The 16,766-nt window shown below is 41.2% G+C and overlaps 2 protein-coding genes across 7 annotated transcripts in view; one reads left to right on the top strand and one right to left on the bottom strand.

Moving 5' to 3' along the window:
- cdc40 (cell division cycle 40 homolog (S. cerevisiae)) overlaps positions 1-15,537 on the bottom strand; it is a 42,321-nt gene extending 26,784 nt beyond the window's left edge. The window contains exons 1-3 of one of the 3 annotated variants that reach the window (XM_025057085.1): positions 15,482-15,537; positions 11,044-11,129; positions 9,436-9,533 (exon numbers count right to left, since the gene is read on the bottom strand). Coding sequence is in view for 1 of the 3 variants with exons in the window: in XM_025057084.1 (XP_024912852.1) it covers positions 11,044-11,070 (27 nt within the window). In the remaining 2 variants the exon portion in view is untranslated. Of the gene's footprint in view, positions 1-9,435; positions 9,534-11,043; positions 11,130-14,520; positions 14,595-15,481 lie in introns of those variants that run through there. The other 2 variants (XM_025057084.1, XM_017033709.2) reach the window with 2 other exon arrangements.
- wasf1 (WASP family member 1) overlaps positions 1-16,766 on the top strand; it is a 38,956-nt gene that overhangs the window by 17,312 nt on the left and 4,878 nt on the right. For 2 of the 4 annotated variants that reach the window (XM_008312980.3, XM_008312981.3), the window contains exons 4-8: positions 7,303-7,456; positions 8,129-8,246; positions 11,554-11,637; positions 14,767-14,823; positions 15,497-15,660. In XM_008312980.3, coding sequence (XP_008311202.1) covers positions 7,303-7,456; positions 8,129-8,246; positions 11,554-11,637; positions 14,767-14,823; positions 15,497-15,660 — 577 coding nt within the window. Of the gene's footprint in view, positions 1-7,302; positions 7,457-8,128; positions 8,247-11,553; positions 11,638-14,766; positions 14,824-15,496; positions 15,661-16,669; positions 16,754-16,766 lie in introns of all 4 variants that reach the window. The other 2 variants (XM_017033710.2, XM_008312982.3) reach the window with 2 other exon arrangements.

The following is a 16,766-nucleotide window of genomic DNA, read 5'->3' as shown; positions in this document are numbered from 1 at the left end:
AAAGAAAGGCAGGACGACAGGATAGTATTGCAGGAGTTTTGTGGAGGGTGTGGAGGGAAAAACACACAGCAGTGTAATACCATGCTTCACAGCACAGAATTGATTTTTCTGGGGGACAGCCTTGTGTTTATGGCTCTGCACGATGCTCTCCCCCCTTTAACTGCTTCCCTGTCATTGATACAGTGTCAGTAAAACGGTCACTGGGCTGTAGTTGCTACTCATAGCTCTTCTGTGTGCAGAAGCATTTCTCTTTTTTATTTTTTATTTTTTTAAAGAAAGTAAATCGTTATATTTCGTTTTGTCTTCTTAGATAATTTTTTTTTGTGGTTTGGCTGACCCTTTGTCTTTCCCTCCAGTTTATTTCTTCTTTACTTCCAGTTTTGGTCAAGATCCTCTTCATTTATAAAAAGGTGTGATCTGCACTTTCTTTCACCAACAGTGTTTTCAGATCCTTCTTTCTTTTATGCCAACTTTTCTTTTCGCCATGTCCAAATGAAAAAACAAACAAACAATGAATAATTGTGTCATGCTAATCTCCCTAGTTGTACCTCTACAGGGCCGACATTAACAACACCGTTGAATCTTATACAACATACAGCACCTGTGTTTGGGCACTGACTGTTTGGTCATGTTTCTACATTGCCTTGGATTCTCAGCATCCTCGAGAGGCAGCAGATAAAGATCAGCTCAGTTGCAGTTGAAGTGTGTGTTGGGTGGAGGGTGTCAGTTGGGAGGTGGGGGGAGACGAAAGAAGAGGACAGTAAGAAAGATGGAAGGAAAGAAGGACGGCTGCATAATACAGGCCACTGCAGCAAAACCAGTGGAGTGTAAAAGAATTGTACCGCAGAATTGGGCCAGGTTGAAACGGCTTCCTCTGCAGGTTTTCACAGATTTCCTCTCACTTCTGCACTTATTTATAACCAAATGAAGTTGTCCTGTAATTGGACGAACACGCAGTCTTTTTCACTTTCCACTACTGCACGCTATTTATCGGTATATATGATCAGTCAGTGGTGAATGTGAAAGGATATATGTTGTACTGTAATGAGATACGATGGGCAGCCCTGGGAGGGGGTTGTTTACTGCAAATGCCCTCCCTCCTCTCTTTTCAGCCCCATTCTTCAACCCTCAAACACAACATATATCACCGTACACATTCCTACAAAGTGTATGCTTTTAGTGCTGCCTTGTAATTGTCTGTATGCGTCTGTGGTCAACACTGGAAGAGGAGGAAGGAAGGAAGAGACAGGGAATGAGTGCAAGCAGGGATGGTACCATAAATCAGCCCTGTACAGGGATGAAGATTGGAGGATGGGAGCAGGGGTGGAGGAGGCAGAGGAGGGGAGAGGACAGAGGACAAGGACACATTCAGAATCTGTAAGTTTCTGTCCTCAAAAACACATTCACACCTCCCAGCTCCACAGCTCTTGGAAAACCTTACAGATGATTTAAACTGGGAGGCCATCTGTGGGATGACACTCCACAGTAGGCAACAGATTGCTGCATAAATGTTCCTCTGATTACCAGCACATTGGCATCTTAACCAGATTTTTAATGCTTGGCGGATTTGCTAATGACTATTGCCGTAATAATCATTGCATTTCCTTGATTATTTTTTCTAATAAGTAATAATATACAGGAATGTGTACCACTCTCTGCTATTAATTCAATCTTTGACTGAACATATATGGTGCTTTGAAGAAGCAATGTGGCACTGTTGGCAGGATTTAACATTGCTGAACTCACTGAATGGGTCTGACAACTATTATTTATTTACTGCAAATACATTGTCAATTAGTAAATGAGTTTGTGTTGGCAACTATAACAGGCAGAACAAGTTAATACTCTTCCACTAGGTGGCAGCAGATGGCTTTAAAAACTAAAAAAAAAAAAAGACTGCGGAAAAAAGATCATTGTGTTTCTTTCTTGAAATTCCTATGAGAATTTTCAGTATTTGTTCAACTAAACAGGCCAGGGGTTCACACACAGTAAATTGTGTGTGATTTGAAACCAGAAGAGTTGTCTGAAGCTCTAGGGCCCAGGATGAGACATTGACATGTGAAAGATGTTAAGCTGAAGGTCAGAGAGTCGGGAGATGGAGAGATCTCCTGATTGATGTATGCAGTGTCATCGGTGGTGCAGTGGTGGAGGCCAAACGTGATCCATCACAAAGATGTATGCACATCCAGGCGCTCACACCTCACCCACACTCTGCTGACCCACACACCTTTAAAGGGTATTCTTCCTTATTCTGCCCTTTGGGCCTCTATCCCCCTTCATCCCCTCTTCTCACCCCCATCTCCCACTCTTCCACCTCCCCTGTCTTTGTTGTCCTCTCATCTCTCTGATTGATCTCTGCCCCCCCCCACCCCCCTCCTCCCAACACGTGAGGATGCTGTTTGTTTGCTATCAGGGCTCACCTTCCCCTCTCACTCCAGTCAAGCAAACTAATGACCTGTATCCACTATTTAATGGCACTGCTGTATCATTTCACTGGCTGTAGGCCATTATGGAAGACCACACAAAGCCAGGCCAAGTTCCTATGGTATCTGTTCCTCTGTGTTGTCCATAGTTTGTCTCTGGCTCATTTCCTTCTCCCCCCTTATTTCTCCACTCCTTGTGCATCTGTCTGGTGTCTGTGAAGGTTTTTTTTCTTCTATTGTCTTTGCTTGTTTTACAGCTTGTTTAATTCGACGTGGCTTTTATTTCCTCTCTTTGAATTAACACGACATTTTTAGCCCCTGTGTTTCCATGTTGTGTTTGAATAAACTTCAACTTTCATCCATTCACCAACTGACGTCTTCAAGAAGCTCCTCAGTTAAGAATTCTATCAACAAAAGCTGTGACATTTTCAGATGATCAGGTTTGAATGTTTACATTTGGCAGAGACTCCCCAGAGAAATTAAAGTTCAAATGAGAAATCTGTTTTCATTTGTTTCTCACACATTTACACCCTGGGGTTTAAAATGAACTTCTCTGTCAAGGTAATAATTATTTCCCTTTCCTTACACAATAATTATAAATAAATAATATAATTATAAATAACTATTTTCCTTAAGTGTTGCATTGCATTATATTAAAGTTACAATGCACCAACCACCAACAGGCACGAAGATTGCAACTGAGCGGGGTCCCATTAAGTTTTATTAGATAACGTTGGGTTTTCAAAATATAATTAATTTTTAATTATGTTTAAGCATTTAACTGTGACTTCATAAGCCAAGGAGTCTGTAGGCGGATAAAAGACTGCAACAAACTAAATCCGTGCATTTCTTTTTTAAACCAACTTTAAATCTCAATTGGAGAAAATTCCATGCAAATTGCATGAGACTTGAAGGATACAGTATTTTATTTATTATTCTGAAAAAAACAAATCAAACACTAAGTCTATGTTAAGGTTTCACATTTATAATAACTATAGTGATATACAGTATCTCTAAATAGTGAACTACTGCAGCAGATTTTACAAGGCTCACAGTTACAAACACGTGTAAATACGGCCTGCCTTAGCATTTGGCAAGGAGTCATGGGAAAATAAGGAAATTAATGCTTCTTAGTTCCACAGTGTAATTTGTGGTGGAAATTAAGTTGAAAAGCACCCAGACACTTCTTTTTCTTCTTCTTCTTCTTCTTCACTAACTCACAACACATGTGTGAATCCTCATGCAGTGTACATAAACTGATTGCAGATGGTTGGCGACGTCTCAAAGTGTTTTACCGGAGACGAACAATGCGCAGGGTTTGGGTTAAAAAAGACTGTTATTAAAAACACAGAATAAATACAGAGGCATTCTGCCTCTCCTCTTAATTTGCATGTTTCCATGTTAATTTTATCTTCTGTTTATCTGCCTACGCCTGCACTCCTCGAACTCAGACGGAGTGATTCAGCGCTGCAGGAAGGAGAACGCAGGCAGGGAAATGTAGGGCAACATTTGCATTTAGGTACAACAGGAGTGAGAGCCGATTCTGAGAGCTAAGGGACAGGATTGGCCTGTGCTTTTTCTTATCTTCACTGCAGGACTGCAGCTTTATGAGTGAGGGATGTATAAAGAAAGATACCATGAAAGTTTAAGAGTGGCCGCAGGAGACGGGAGTGTGCACAAGTGAGAGACAAGGATTTCAAGAACTACCTTTGGTCAAACGGTGTTATGGCGATGTTATCTGTGCAGAAGCAGAAAGAAGAGGAAAAGAGAGCGAGAGAGAGAGAGGGCAGAGTGGGTTTATCACACACTTGTAGATAAGGAGCTTCTCAGAATGTGATGTGAGGCTGTAGGTAAACCCTCTTCTATCTGACCTGACATGACACTCACACTTTTGAACACTCAACAGTGCTAGAAATATTATCAGTGTGCAGTGCAACATGAATTACATCCTGATGCAACACCATCAGTCCCTTATCTAATAACAATGAAAAGTCGGACTAAAACTAGCTGTTCACATACGGCTAACCAAACCTCTGATGAATTCACGAGATTAAATTCATTTTTATGGAGCATTTTTTCCGACTGTTGCGGCGATGGACAGCAGGCGCTGCTGTTACAGCTATTACAACAATAGCTTCACTCGGTTGAGCCAATCAAATCATTTGTTTACGCAGCTCACCGAAGCAGAGCCTGGTGACTATGGTGAATAATTTGCTCCCAAAGAAGGATGGTCGATGAGGAAAAAGCAAATGAACGGACAGAGAATTTATGTTTCATTTAGTTTAACATTTCGTGCGTTGAAAACTGACACTAAATATAATTGAAACTATGAAATATTGTTGAAATATGTAAATGTGGACATAGGAGAAAGCTCTAAGACACAGGCTGGACTTTGGTTTCAAATCTTTTACTTGGAGGAACTTTTAATAACTGGTCCTCAGTGACTTTTAATTGAATACCAGTGGTCTGTATGTGGAGCTTTCCTGTTGGTTTCTTGAGCTAGACTTTTTAAAAAGTCTTTCACATCCTTCTATGAGCAGATGTAAAAATCAAACCTAAATTCCCTACAGGATCACAAAGCCATGAAAAAACACTTAAAGTTCATATTTCCTTTCCTCTCACCCCCTCAGCCCAAAAACAAAAAAAAAGAGTCATGACCACAGCTTTTTTTGATCCCACCATTTCTCTTACTTATCCCTGATATTTTTCTCTGCTGTGGACAGTGTAATTGACATGCCACATTGTGGCTACGGCTTTGATTCTTGGGCTCTCTGATCATTAATCACTCCTTAAACTGCTCGTCTAAAGGCTGAAGTGTAGATGGTTACGCCACCAAACACAGGCCAGATGTTGATATGAGATCAGAGATCAGGTTAATTAACACTTACCGCCTGCTTATAATCTTTTTCTGTTTAGTTTTTTAAATGTATGAAAATAACAAAGGGTTTTCCCTCCACTGAAGTCTACACTCTACCAGGTTTCAAATAATTTTGTAACTGTATTATCCTTAAAAAGGTCACACTGTTGTGAAATGTTTTGAAAGTATCTCAGATACGGCAAACATTTAATCATTAAATGAGTACAGTATGTACAAGATAATGCAAAAGTTGAGACCTTCAATCCATCTCTCAAATGTTTTTCATTTAATCAAATCAAATTACATGTAGCATATAATAAGCCCAAAGTCAAAGAAATCCCCCAAGTAAGCCCTGTAATATCTAAATGTTCCAATGATGATGAAAAATTGTATGGTTCCTGTAATATCTAAATGTTCCAATGATGCTTAAAAAAATTGTATGGTTAAAAAAAAGCAAAAAAACATGTGATTTTCATTTGCATGCTAACAAAGGCAGGAGGACCCAAAAAGCAGCAGCTGTCATCACTGTCATTCTGTTTAACCATGAACAATGTGTATTTACAGTCCATGGTGCTGTTTGCTTGTTTTCTGTCAGTTATTGTTTTTCCCATGAAGCCAAACCAGCCTCCGACTGCACTCAGGTCACTGTTGCTGCTTTTCCATACAGTGGAAGTCTTACAGTTTGTCTTTTTACTCTCCTCATTCCTCTATTACCCTGCACCTCTGTGTACATGAGGTTTGATTTACCCCTTCTTTTGTTTTTTTCTGGCCCTTTCTCGTATTTCCTAGTGCGGTACAAACTCTGGTTTGTTGTAATATTTTAATGCCTCAGGTGGCTACAAGGAGAGTCTGAGTAAGTCATTATCCTGAGATAATGCTGCTATGGAGGGGATCAGATTAGATTATTTTAGCCAGTTCTTTCTTTTCTCTTATTTAATTACAGATTTCTTCATATTTTCTGCTTGCTCTTCACCAGATCTACAGTCATTTCTGTTGCTAAGTTTTTTCTGACACACACAAAGAAAACATAATAACTGGAATCTATAATATTCTTTATGCCACATGAGTGTTTTCACTCTTCCCCAGGGCAAAAGGAAAGTGTTCCCGTTTGTCCAAGCCTCCTACATAATTCAGATCCGGTTGCAACGCTCTAGATTTATCTCCAAGATATTTTTTTCTTTAATTTGGTCCATCAAGATGGGTCTGTTTTCTTTTCCCTCAGCCATGTTTCCAGACTGTTTTTCTGAAAGCTTCAACTATGCGGCATTGATTTCCCCGTGTTATTCATCTGCCTCGAGTAAATGTCAGCTGTTTCTGTATCAAAGAAGGGCAATTAGTCCCTCAGCCTCTGACAAACGACCTCAGCCACGTCCAGCACAACCCCAGTCTAGCTGTCATTTGTTAATTTGCCCTGGTGAGAATCAAAATCAGCCAATTAGACATCAATGTAGAGATGGCCCGCATGATTGTGATTAGTGGTTTCTAACAGGTTTAGTGCTCCATAAAGTTGATTGTGACTGTTGGAGTGATTATGTTAATGTCAACTTTGATTGCAATAATGATGAAGCAGAGTCAAGTGGTAATTGTTGTGTCTGTGAGAGACGAGAGTGGAACAGAGAGCCGGTCGACATGTAAATGTCACCGCAGGAAACTGTGGCCAAATGAGAACGATGAACTTTTCTAAAAAAAAAAAAAAATCAATTTCTGGAAAGATTTTAATAAAAAGGCTATTAATATCTCGAGTCTGTGTTGTCACTGACTAATCTAAATTAATTTACTTAACAAAAAAATATCACTGAAGGGCCAAACACCAGGGCATCAGATTACCTCATACTGACATGCTTCATGACACAGCACTTGAGGTATGTCAACGACACCACATGACAGTCAAGTATTTCATCATCCGTTACTAGTAAACCAAGGGTACTCAGGGATCGACTTCCAACTTTGCATATGTGTAAAAAAAGTTTCAATATACATAACTACATGTTCTAATTTGGTCTCCAACTACTTTTGTCCCAGTGTCTCTCCAGGACATCACCATGAGAAAGGCTTTCAGGAGTTCTACTATTCAGGACCAGCAGCTTTTCGACCGCACATCGTTGCCCATCCCACTGCAGGAGACCTTCCAGACTTGCGAGCAGCCGCCGCCTCTCAACATCCTGTCGCCCTACAGGTCTAATTTTACTACTGTATGACGGTTTTCCATCGCAGAAAAATGGAAACAGAGGAGGGTTCTATTTATCATCTCTAAACAAATTTATAAACACACAGACATCCCAAACCACTGCTCCAAGAATTGTTTACTACAAGCAGGTTAATGTTAACTTCACTGACATTTCCCTGCCAGGCTGTTAAATGAGGAAAAATCACTGCATTAGTGTTTTATGGCTGGACACAAAAAAAGGAAATAATTACTTCCAACTCTTTCGACATAAAAGCAGTAAAACAGCCTTGAATTTTGTCTGTTCTTAAGTGCAGTACATCTGTCAAATATTTTTAAAGCCTGGTACTTTATAAAAGTACATTTGATCTCAGGCCGTTTAGAGTGCAAAGTGCCTAAAATACTGCATGGCCTGTTTGTGTGATTATCTCCGCGTACCTTTTATAGTGCATTTCTGAGAGCTCCCAGATGTGTGTGTATATATAACATGCAGCCCGTGCCTCTTTCCTGCTCTCTGAAGATGAGTAATCCATAAACAGTATTGCTGTTCACGCAGGGTAGAACTGCCTTCATTTTATATTTTTGCTTCTTCACCCAGCAGCCCCCAATTACAGTCTTGCCAGAAAAACTTCCAAATATCAATGATCAATCCAAATTTTTGAGTTTTTGTTTCTCCGTCCACAGGGATGATGGAAAGGAGGGTCTAAAATTCTACACTGATCCGTCCTATTTCTTTGATCTGTGGAGGAAAAAGATGCTGCAGGACACTGAGGATAAGAGGAAGGAGAGGCGAAAACAGAAGGTGCGTGTTTCCTTAAATCACCAGCGCAGGGTCCTGACAGTGCACATATTTATATATATTTATATATTTGCAGTATATTTGCAGTTCTATTTGCAGTATATATTTCCAGTCGGTGTTGTGTGTACAGCATCGTGATCGGAGGTGTTTTTTTTAGGGAAAAGTGAGGTCAGTGAGAGGGTAAAATCTCAAACCCAGGACCGCCCCCTGGTGATTTACTGTTAAATTTACAGGCCTGACTCTTCAGCGTTTTCTCTAATGCATTAATTAAGACTACAATGGTAAAAGAATCAAGTCGTCCCACACTCAGCCCTCTTAGTTATCACTGCTGTGATCATTACATGTAATTAATGGGAACATCTGCTGTTCACTGCACATCATCCCTCCAGCTACGCACAAACTCACATGCAGCCATGAGAAAAACCTGCACCCATACACACACACACCACACACACACATGCCGATACACACACACATCCAAATTGGCTTGTGTTGGTTTAATTTCCATTAACAAACACACAACAAATAAATGAAACAGCTCATTCAGATCCTCGTTCCCCTTCATCTCCCTCTCCCTCTGTCTCCCTCTCTCTCTCCTTATCTGACATCAAACACTGTAACCCACTACTTCAATGAAAGGGGTTTCCCACTCTCAGCACCAGGAGCTGTAATCGGTACCAGCTTGAATGTCCCTGTGTGGGAAGCAGGGCACGCTCCACACTTTGCCCCCTCTCGGTCAATCCAAGTTACAATGGTGTGGATGGGGAATGAGGAGAGAAGTGCGATTTTCTACACATAGCGTTGCTTCATGTGGGAGGGTGCGGGAGGGGGAGGGTGCAGTACAGCCAAGTATCAGAGCAGAGGACAGAACGGGAGGTTAAAGATATTCCGCTTGATGATAATGAATGTATTGATTTTATTTATTTTTTCCTGCTGGAATGTTAAATTAAATACACAGCACATTTGCAACGGTGCACAGATCTCATTTACTGAGCACAGAGTTAGCATGCTATCACTAGGAGTAGCCGGAGCTCATTCTGGTTATTTCATTGTAATTAAAGCCCCGGGTGGGCAGGGCTGTTAAAGCCTCATTCATTTTCCTCGCCTCCACACGGGTAGTTAGAGAGACCCCATGGAAAGGCCTAGAAGGAGATTCACGGGGAGGGCAGCATGGATTAGAGGGATTACTCACACATATTTGTTGGTTTGTGTAACCATCGCAGCAGATAAATGGGCTGAGAGAGGACTGGGGTAAATGGGCGGTGGAGAAGTGATGTGTGCAGAAGTCATCTGAAGGGTGACAAGTGGAAAAATCATGAGTTATGCACACACTCCCACACACATTTATGGCACGCACACACCGTTATAGTCACTAACAGGGAAATTTAGAGCATGAAACGTTGATAGATTTACTCTGCGTCACTCTGCTGATTGAGTGGTTCTGCCACGTCACCTTAGTTTGTGCCTCCATCACGGTGTTCGTAGGCTGTTTGTGTCGCTGTAATTATGTGTATACTTTGTACTTATTATTTCACCAGCCAATTACTGTAGAGACATCCATTATAGTTCGTGGATTTGGACTTCAACTATTTGGAGTGTCAGTTATCTGGGACAGCCCCCCCCACACACACACTCACACACACTCACTCACTCACTCACTCACATTGATATGCACAGATGCGGTGGTGAGGCTGACAGACTGTGACATTTTTCACTGTAAAGCTGTGTGAAACCTGCTGCCGACACATTCTGTGCCGTCACAGATAATATTCTACCTGTGCCTGTCTTTCTATATCCAGCATTTTTTCTGGCTTATTCGCTCGCTCTCTCTCTCTCTCTCTCTCCATCTCTCTCTCCCTCTGTCTCTCTCTTTCTTTTTCACTCTCTTGTTGTGCACCACATTTTTTTCAAAGACAGACATTACTTTATATGCACAGCTGTACATGATACAGAGTAATTTAAATTGTAACAAGGTCATTCGAGTAACAGTGTGGGAGGTTCTGTATAATGCTGGTTAGCTGGACAAAATAATGCGTGTGCTCTACTGGCCAGCCTGCAGTCCAGATCTGTCTTTAATTAAAAAGAAGAAAACCATTCTACATATCCATGCACACACACACAACAATGTCAATTTAAAGAGGAAATGTGAACTCAATATGGTATCTGACAACACAAGGCTAATTGAATGTATCTTGAGGAGTGGTTCCCAACATTGGGGACATGGAGCTATTTATGATGTAATGTGGTTTATCAGTAGGACTGGCAATTTTTCAGAAGGTGTGAATGTGTTGACCAGGAGAGGGCTCCACAATAAATAAATGATGACCAGGTGTTTTCTCTTTTAGTTATTGTTCAGGCGATAGTGAAACTCCACACAGGTGGAACACATAGATTAGATGAGCAATAAATGAAGAGCAGCAAAGAGACAAAAGAGAGGTAAAACAAACCCAGGCAGCCCGCTAATCACATTAACTGCCGTGTTAGCGTCAGGCTGAGTGGATTAGCAGCAGACAATGTGCTGAGCTAGTCTGAGTGATGAACTGAGTCAGAGGCTTACAAACCGAAGGGCTGGGAAGAAAAAGTATGTGCTGAGAGACAAACCCAACATCAGTCTGTTTCCAGGTCTGTCTCTGAGTTTGAGTCTCCTGCGGAGAATCCCCCCTCGGCTCTACCTTTTCCCCACTCCTGTCATTATACCACTCACTGGCATCTCAATTGAAAATAGTGACATTTAAATTCCGCCCTGTCCGTTTGAAGTATATAAAAACAGGAATAAAAATGTTTCCTGAATTGGTCTTACCTTCAAGCTATTACTGCCAGTGCTCATTAAAATCTGCGGGTGTCCATTGTTGCACACCAACGGCACAGCTGCATAAATCGACAAGGCTGTGGATAAAAAAAAAAAAATTAGCATTGCCACAGGTGATTGGTGAAGAAGTGTGAAGAACATCTGAAGAGCCAGACAGTGAGAGAGTAGGTTTAAAAATATCAATTTGAAAAAAGTCTACATTTTAATTTATTGGCCTTTAACTGAGCTTTTCTATCAGTTTCTTTTTTTTTTAAATGAGTGACCAAGTGTGATATTATTATTCCCTTTTTTAACCATTTAGAAATAAAAACTTTTTCAAGTTTTATAAATTTCCTCAAGTAAACTGAATAATCTACATTGAAGTTTAATGTAGATTCCGATAGATTTTTATAAACTTATTACTCTCTTTATTTATTTTTTAATTTATTTATTAGTGCACAGAACTTTTCCCTTTAACTCTTCTTTTCATCCTTTTCCTGATTCTGGTACAACTGTGTGCAGCTGGAATTTCCCTATCTAGTGCGTCCCACTGGCTTTATAAGCCTCCTCTCTGAAACCCCTCCTCCCTTCCTCACCCCCTCAGAGGTAAGATCCTTCCCCAAACCCAAACTTGACCTTGCACTTGGCAGTGTCTGCTCTGTGCTCGGTAGCCTGCAGCCTTCCCCTCTTTACCTTTTGGTTTGCTCCAGAAGAGTGAGTTTCCCTCTGTTACTAACAACCCTCGGGCATTTACCTGCTTTGGCTGCATCCCAGATTTTACACAGAAACAGGGGTTTTGGAAATGTCAAAATATAGTTTCTGTCAGTCGACAAAGAAACACGTCCCAGAAAATATATCTTTAACTGATTATAAAGTAGCCTTCTTTGTAAATAGAATGCTTTGTTAGAAATGTAACCTTTATTCTCTTCCTAAAGGTTTTAGCAGTGAATATTAACTGCAGTGCATACCTGCCTCACCTTTAACTAAATTTAGATCATAATAAGCTTGGGATTCAGTCAAAATCTGAACAGTTCACTAACAAACTAACAGACAAATCAACAAATTAGAATAATATAATATTTCCCCCGTTAGATCTACTTTTGCAATGTCTTATTTAGAAATGTTGGTGGACCTTAAAATTGTATAAAAACACAAACCATGAAAGATTTCTTTAAAAACCATGCACATTCAGGAGCAGGTTCCACCTTGAGTTGTGAGAAACTTTTTTTTTTAACTAAAGCTGTAACTACTTAACATACAACTTAAAAAATATCTAAGTTTACGTAGTAAAGTCTTACTGTGCATGTATACAGGCATACCCAGAGATACTGTAAGTGAATTATAGGACAGGTGCCACCTGCTGGTTATAAATGGTATTTCCAACAAAGTGGTAGTAAAAGAAAAGGAATATAAAAGAAACATTTTCTTTGATACAAATGAAATAGATGAGACCAGTGATATTAATACAGTACCAATACATAAACACTGCTGCAGATACAGTGGTAAAAAGGCAGCACAAATGAGTGTTTTGTGTTAGGATTTATGTTATTGTTAGAAGCTGGGTGGTCCAGGGGCCTGCAGCCTCCCTGTGGGGGCTATTTACCCACTAACATGGAGACAGTTCTGCTGAGTCTGTCACACTGAGCATGAACACACACACACACACACACAAACATGCATTTCAGGAATGCACATGCTGTTGGTTATGGGAAGGAGCAGAGTTCACATACATATGACATATCAGCAGCCAGGGAGTTGCTTACACAGCCACATTTTCACTGCCATTACCAGTCAGATGAAGGGTGACGACCGCTTAAAACTGCCTCCATATATCACTGTTGTCACCAGCACAGACAAAAACACCAAAGCGCTGTGTCTTATTTATCAAAGGTATAATCCCAGTATAAACACATATTGAAGCACTCCCAATGATTTTTAAATGGTGCTATTTAGTAAGGAATTTCATCAGGATCTAATTCCTGCTCATGCTTTCCAGAAGTTGTCGTAGAAAATCTTATCTTCCCAATGATTTCTCCAACAAACAGGATTAGCACAGGTTGGAAAACTGGAGAGGAGTGAGAAGTGAAATGTCTGATGCAGATGGTTTTGTCAGCACGCTGTGCTCACTCAACTTTTGTCAGTTCTGATGTATGAGTGTGTTGGTGTTGTCTGGGAGACACTGTTTTTTTGTTTTTGATAGTCCTGTGTGTGTTTTGTGTGCCTGCGTGTGTGTGTGCGCCTGATGGCTGAGGCTTACCCCTTTGCCAGTGCTCATCATGGGTAATGGGCCATAATGAATCAGAACCTAATCAATGTGCATTACCACCGGGATTTATTCCCACGCTTGCTCTCAGCAGCTGAGCCCCAGCAGAGGTCGACGGGCCAGGTTCACTGCATTATTTAGCAAAAGCAGATGTGCTGCTGTCCACAACCCACACTGTGTCGAATCAGTCAGCAGTTAGTTAGTCAGCATATCTGTAGAACGGAAGACTCCGACACGTTCACCTCATCATAGACACAACAGTAGAGCTCTCAGACTCAAGTGAGTGGATGAGTTCGATGGTAAACAAACACAACAGCCAACTACACTATTAACAACATCCAGTCTGGCCCAAATATAGGAGGTTTGTGGACCAGACGTGGTCCACATGCCGTGAGTTTCAGAGCCCTGGTCTAGAAAACGGCCTCCCAAACTCTTTATAGCAAATGCAAAACTTGTCTGTCTGTCATCTGTAAAACCATACAGTACTAGGAGGTACCAGTTGTACCATGTGTTAAGCGCCCCCAGTGTCTGGTTAGGTGTAATACACAATCTGAATGACCACGGGATGAAAAGCTACACTTTTCCCAAATAGAGTTTCTGTCATTGCTTTAAATGTGCTTCTGTCCAAAGACATAAGTGCAGGCAGAAAAACACCCACCAAAATTCAACATCTTATTTATTGCAACATTGCTCTGACAGCACCATCTGAGGGGAGGCGCTGGAGGGGGGGGGGAGTAGTAGCAACAGCCCAGTAAACAGTGACACCTCAGCTATTAATACATGCATCCGTCAGAGAGAGTGTCTGTAACTGTTAATGAAGATGACATCAAACAACAACAACAATGTGACAACACAACTTATCATTTTGATTGATTAAGGTCTTTTTGTGCTTTTTAACTTCAGGATGAAAATGTATAAAATGACCCTGTTTGGTTTTCTTGATACTTGAGCTGCTTTTTAATCGAGTTTACTTGCATGCAGGCAGGTGTCAGAGTATGTTTGCATGTGTGTGTGTGTGTGTCAGTCAGTCAGTCTTCAGTCTGTGTCTTGTTAAACGTCCCACAGACCTCTGTAGTCTGTCCTCCCATTTCAGCTACATCTCCTTCTCCCTGCATCTTCTGTTGTGTTGAAGCTTGACTTGGTTTGTGTGTGTGTGTGTGTGTGTGTGTGTGTGTGTGCATATGTCCCTGTGTGTGTGTGGAACCATGGGTGCACCTGCCTCCCACCTGCATTTTGGTGTCCCCCGGAGCTGTGCACGCTGTCATTTTCTGTTTAACAGCACTTTTCTTCCTCCTTTGTTCCACTCGCTCCCACCACCCACTCTGTTGTTGTCGTCGTCGTCGTCGTTGTCTCTGATGTGAATGTGTGCAGCTGTGTTAGTTGCGTTCAATCCTGTGCTGTGTTGATTTTTTTGGAACCCCCTCCCCTCACCCCTGGTGCTTCTCTTGTGGTTTTTGTTTTTGTTCTTGTAGTTGCAGGATCCCCGCATGTATGATCAGGTCTATAGGTACTTAGACCTTCCAGGGCAGGTATGTGAAAAATACTGTGATTACTTATGAAATACTGTGTGATTTCTGCCTCAGTAGTTCTGTGTTTCTTGCTTTCTTTCGGTTGTTACATTTCTGTAAAATGTGTTTTGTAAATGTGGTCAAGTTAAAGTCTGGGAAGTACAGAGTGCAGAGGTTAAAGACAAAAAATATAGATCCTCAGATTTGTAAATGTGGTCAAGTTAAAGTCTGTCTGTCTGTCTCTTTATGGTAACGTTTCTATGGCTTACTAAGCTAATTTTTATTTTACAAATTTTTCACTGTTTAATAAATTGTATTTGTGTAACAGTTTGACAATGCTCACTTTTGCCACTAAAGAGGCAGTGGCAATTTTTTTGTTTTAGTTTTCATTTGGAAGTTAATGTAAGCGGCAGTTGTTAAAGACATGTTATTTTATAGCATTTTTGTAGCCTAGCCTTAGGTTGATGATCATTTTAAACCAAATCCTGTTATTATTTAATTTGTCGTTTTGTTTCGTTATGAAATCTTAAATGTTTTTTCATCTCCATCTAACCTGATTTTTCCCTCTCTCCTCCCCCTCTTTTCCTCCTCATCCATAAATTGTCCCTGGTTTGTTCGTCCTTCATTTCACAATCACTTTCATCCAAAAAAAAAAAAACTCATCTTGTTCCCTACTCACCCTCCGTCACTGAAGCTGAAGGCCATCGACCGCCCGCAGGAGCCAGAGAAGATACCACGGGTGCCTCACGATCGCAAGAAGGAGTGGCAGAAACTGGCGCTGGGCGCAGAGCTGGCCCAGGACATTCCAGAAGACAAACACCGAGAGGCCAACGGATCTGTAGGATATCACAACAACAGGTCTGTGAAAGCTGCTGTCCTTGGCCTCCACTTTTGTCTTCAACCTCACGCTCACATTTTTTCCATCCATACGCTCATCCTAAGTTTCACTTTTTATTTGAAAGGATCTGAAGTGATGTAACTCAAATCAGTCTCCACAGCATGATGTACGATTCAATTTAAAATATCAGTGAGCCTTAACGTTATGATAGATAAACACACAGTTGTCAGCAGGATGTAATCACTCTATCTGGGAAATTAAACTGTCCCCCTGCCGTGGAGAGTAAGTCCTTGTAATTTGCCTTTGACTGGCAGAAAAGGAAACGCAGCTACAGCAGTAATGAAGGACCTTCCCAACTGCGATTGCATTTGTTTTGCCCGAGAGTGTTGTTCATTTGCCTACAGCTCAATGAGTGAAATCAGAAAAAACTTTTGGACTACAGTATCTGTATCTCTGGTGTCTGTGATGGATGAAGAACTAGGACTATAACAGTAGCCTAGAACAGTAACTCTCAACAAGTGGGTCGCGGACTAGTTTTCAGCAGAGTCTCCCCATTCGTGCTCCTTAACAGTGGATGGCGACATTGCCCATGTAATTCGAGTTGACATCCAACATTTAACATCATAGAAGACACACTATTTACATTTTGTAACTGAGCATGGCAAAATGCAGGTACGACACAGACTAAATGAAAAAAAAAACTTACGTTTTTTCTAAGTTCAAATTTCTCCTCCATATGAGTCGCCCGTAGTCATGACAGGGTGACGGTGGGTCCTCGATCCAGACCAGCTTTAAACCACCTGCCCGAGAAGACCTACCAAGGCACAACATACAACATGTCATTGTGGCAGCCAATGGAAATTCAGATTTGTTATAAACAAAGGGGGAAAAAAACTAAAGTATTTCATTTCTGATTTAAGTCTGGTCACATTGGTTGATTTAAGGACAAATTGTCAATCAAGTAAAACCCATAGGGACAAAACACACCAGTAGCCAAGGACATGTGTGTAAATAAAACTCTCCTCTCAGGGCTCCGCTCTACGCGGAGCACTTGGACGGGCCCTTCTCTCTGGCAGCGCCGCCCCACACCCAGATGAACGAGCTGCGGAACCGCACCGGGGACAGC

Source organism: Cynoglossus semilaevis, chromosome 7, assembly GCF_000523025.1.
Source record: "Cynoglossus semilaevis isolate Cse_v1.0 chromosome 7, Cse_v1.0, whole genome shotgun sequence".
Lineage (NCBI taxonomy): Eukaryota > Metazoa > Chordata > Actinopteri > Pleuronectiformes > Cynoglossidae > Cynoglossus > Cynoglossus semilaevis.
This window is presented reverse-complemented; position numbering and strand designations above follow the sequence as displayed.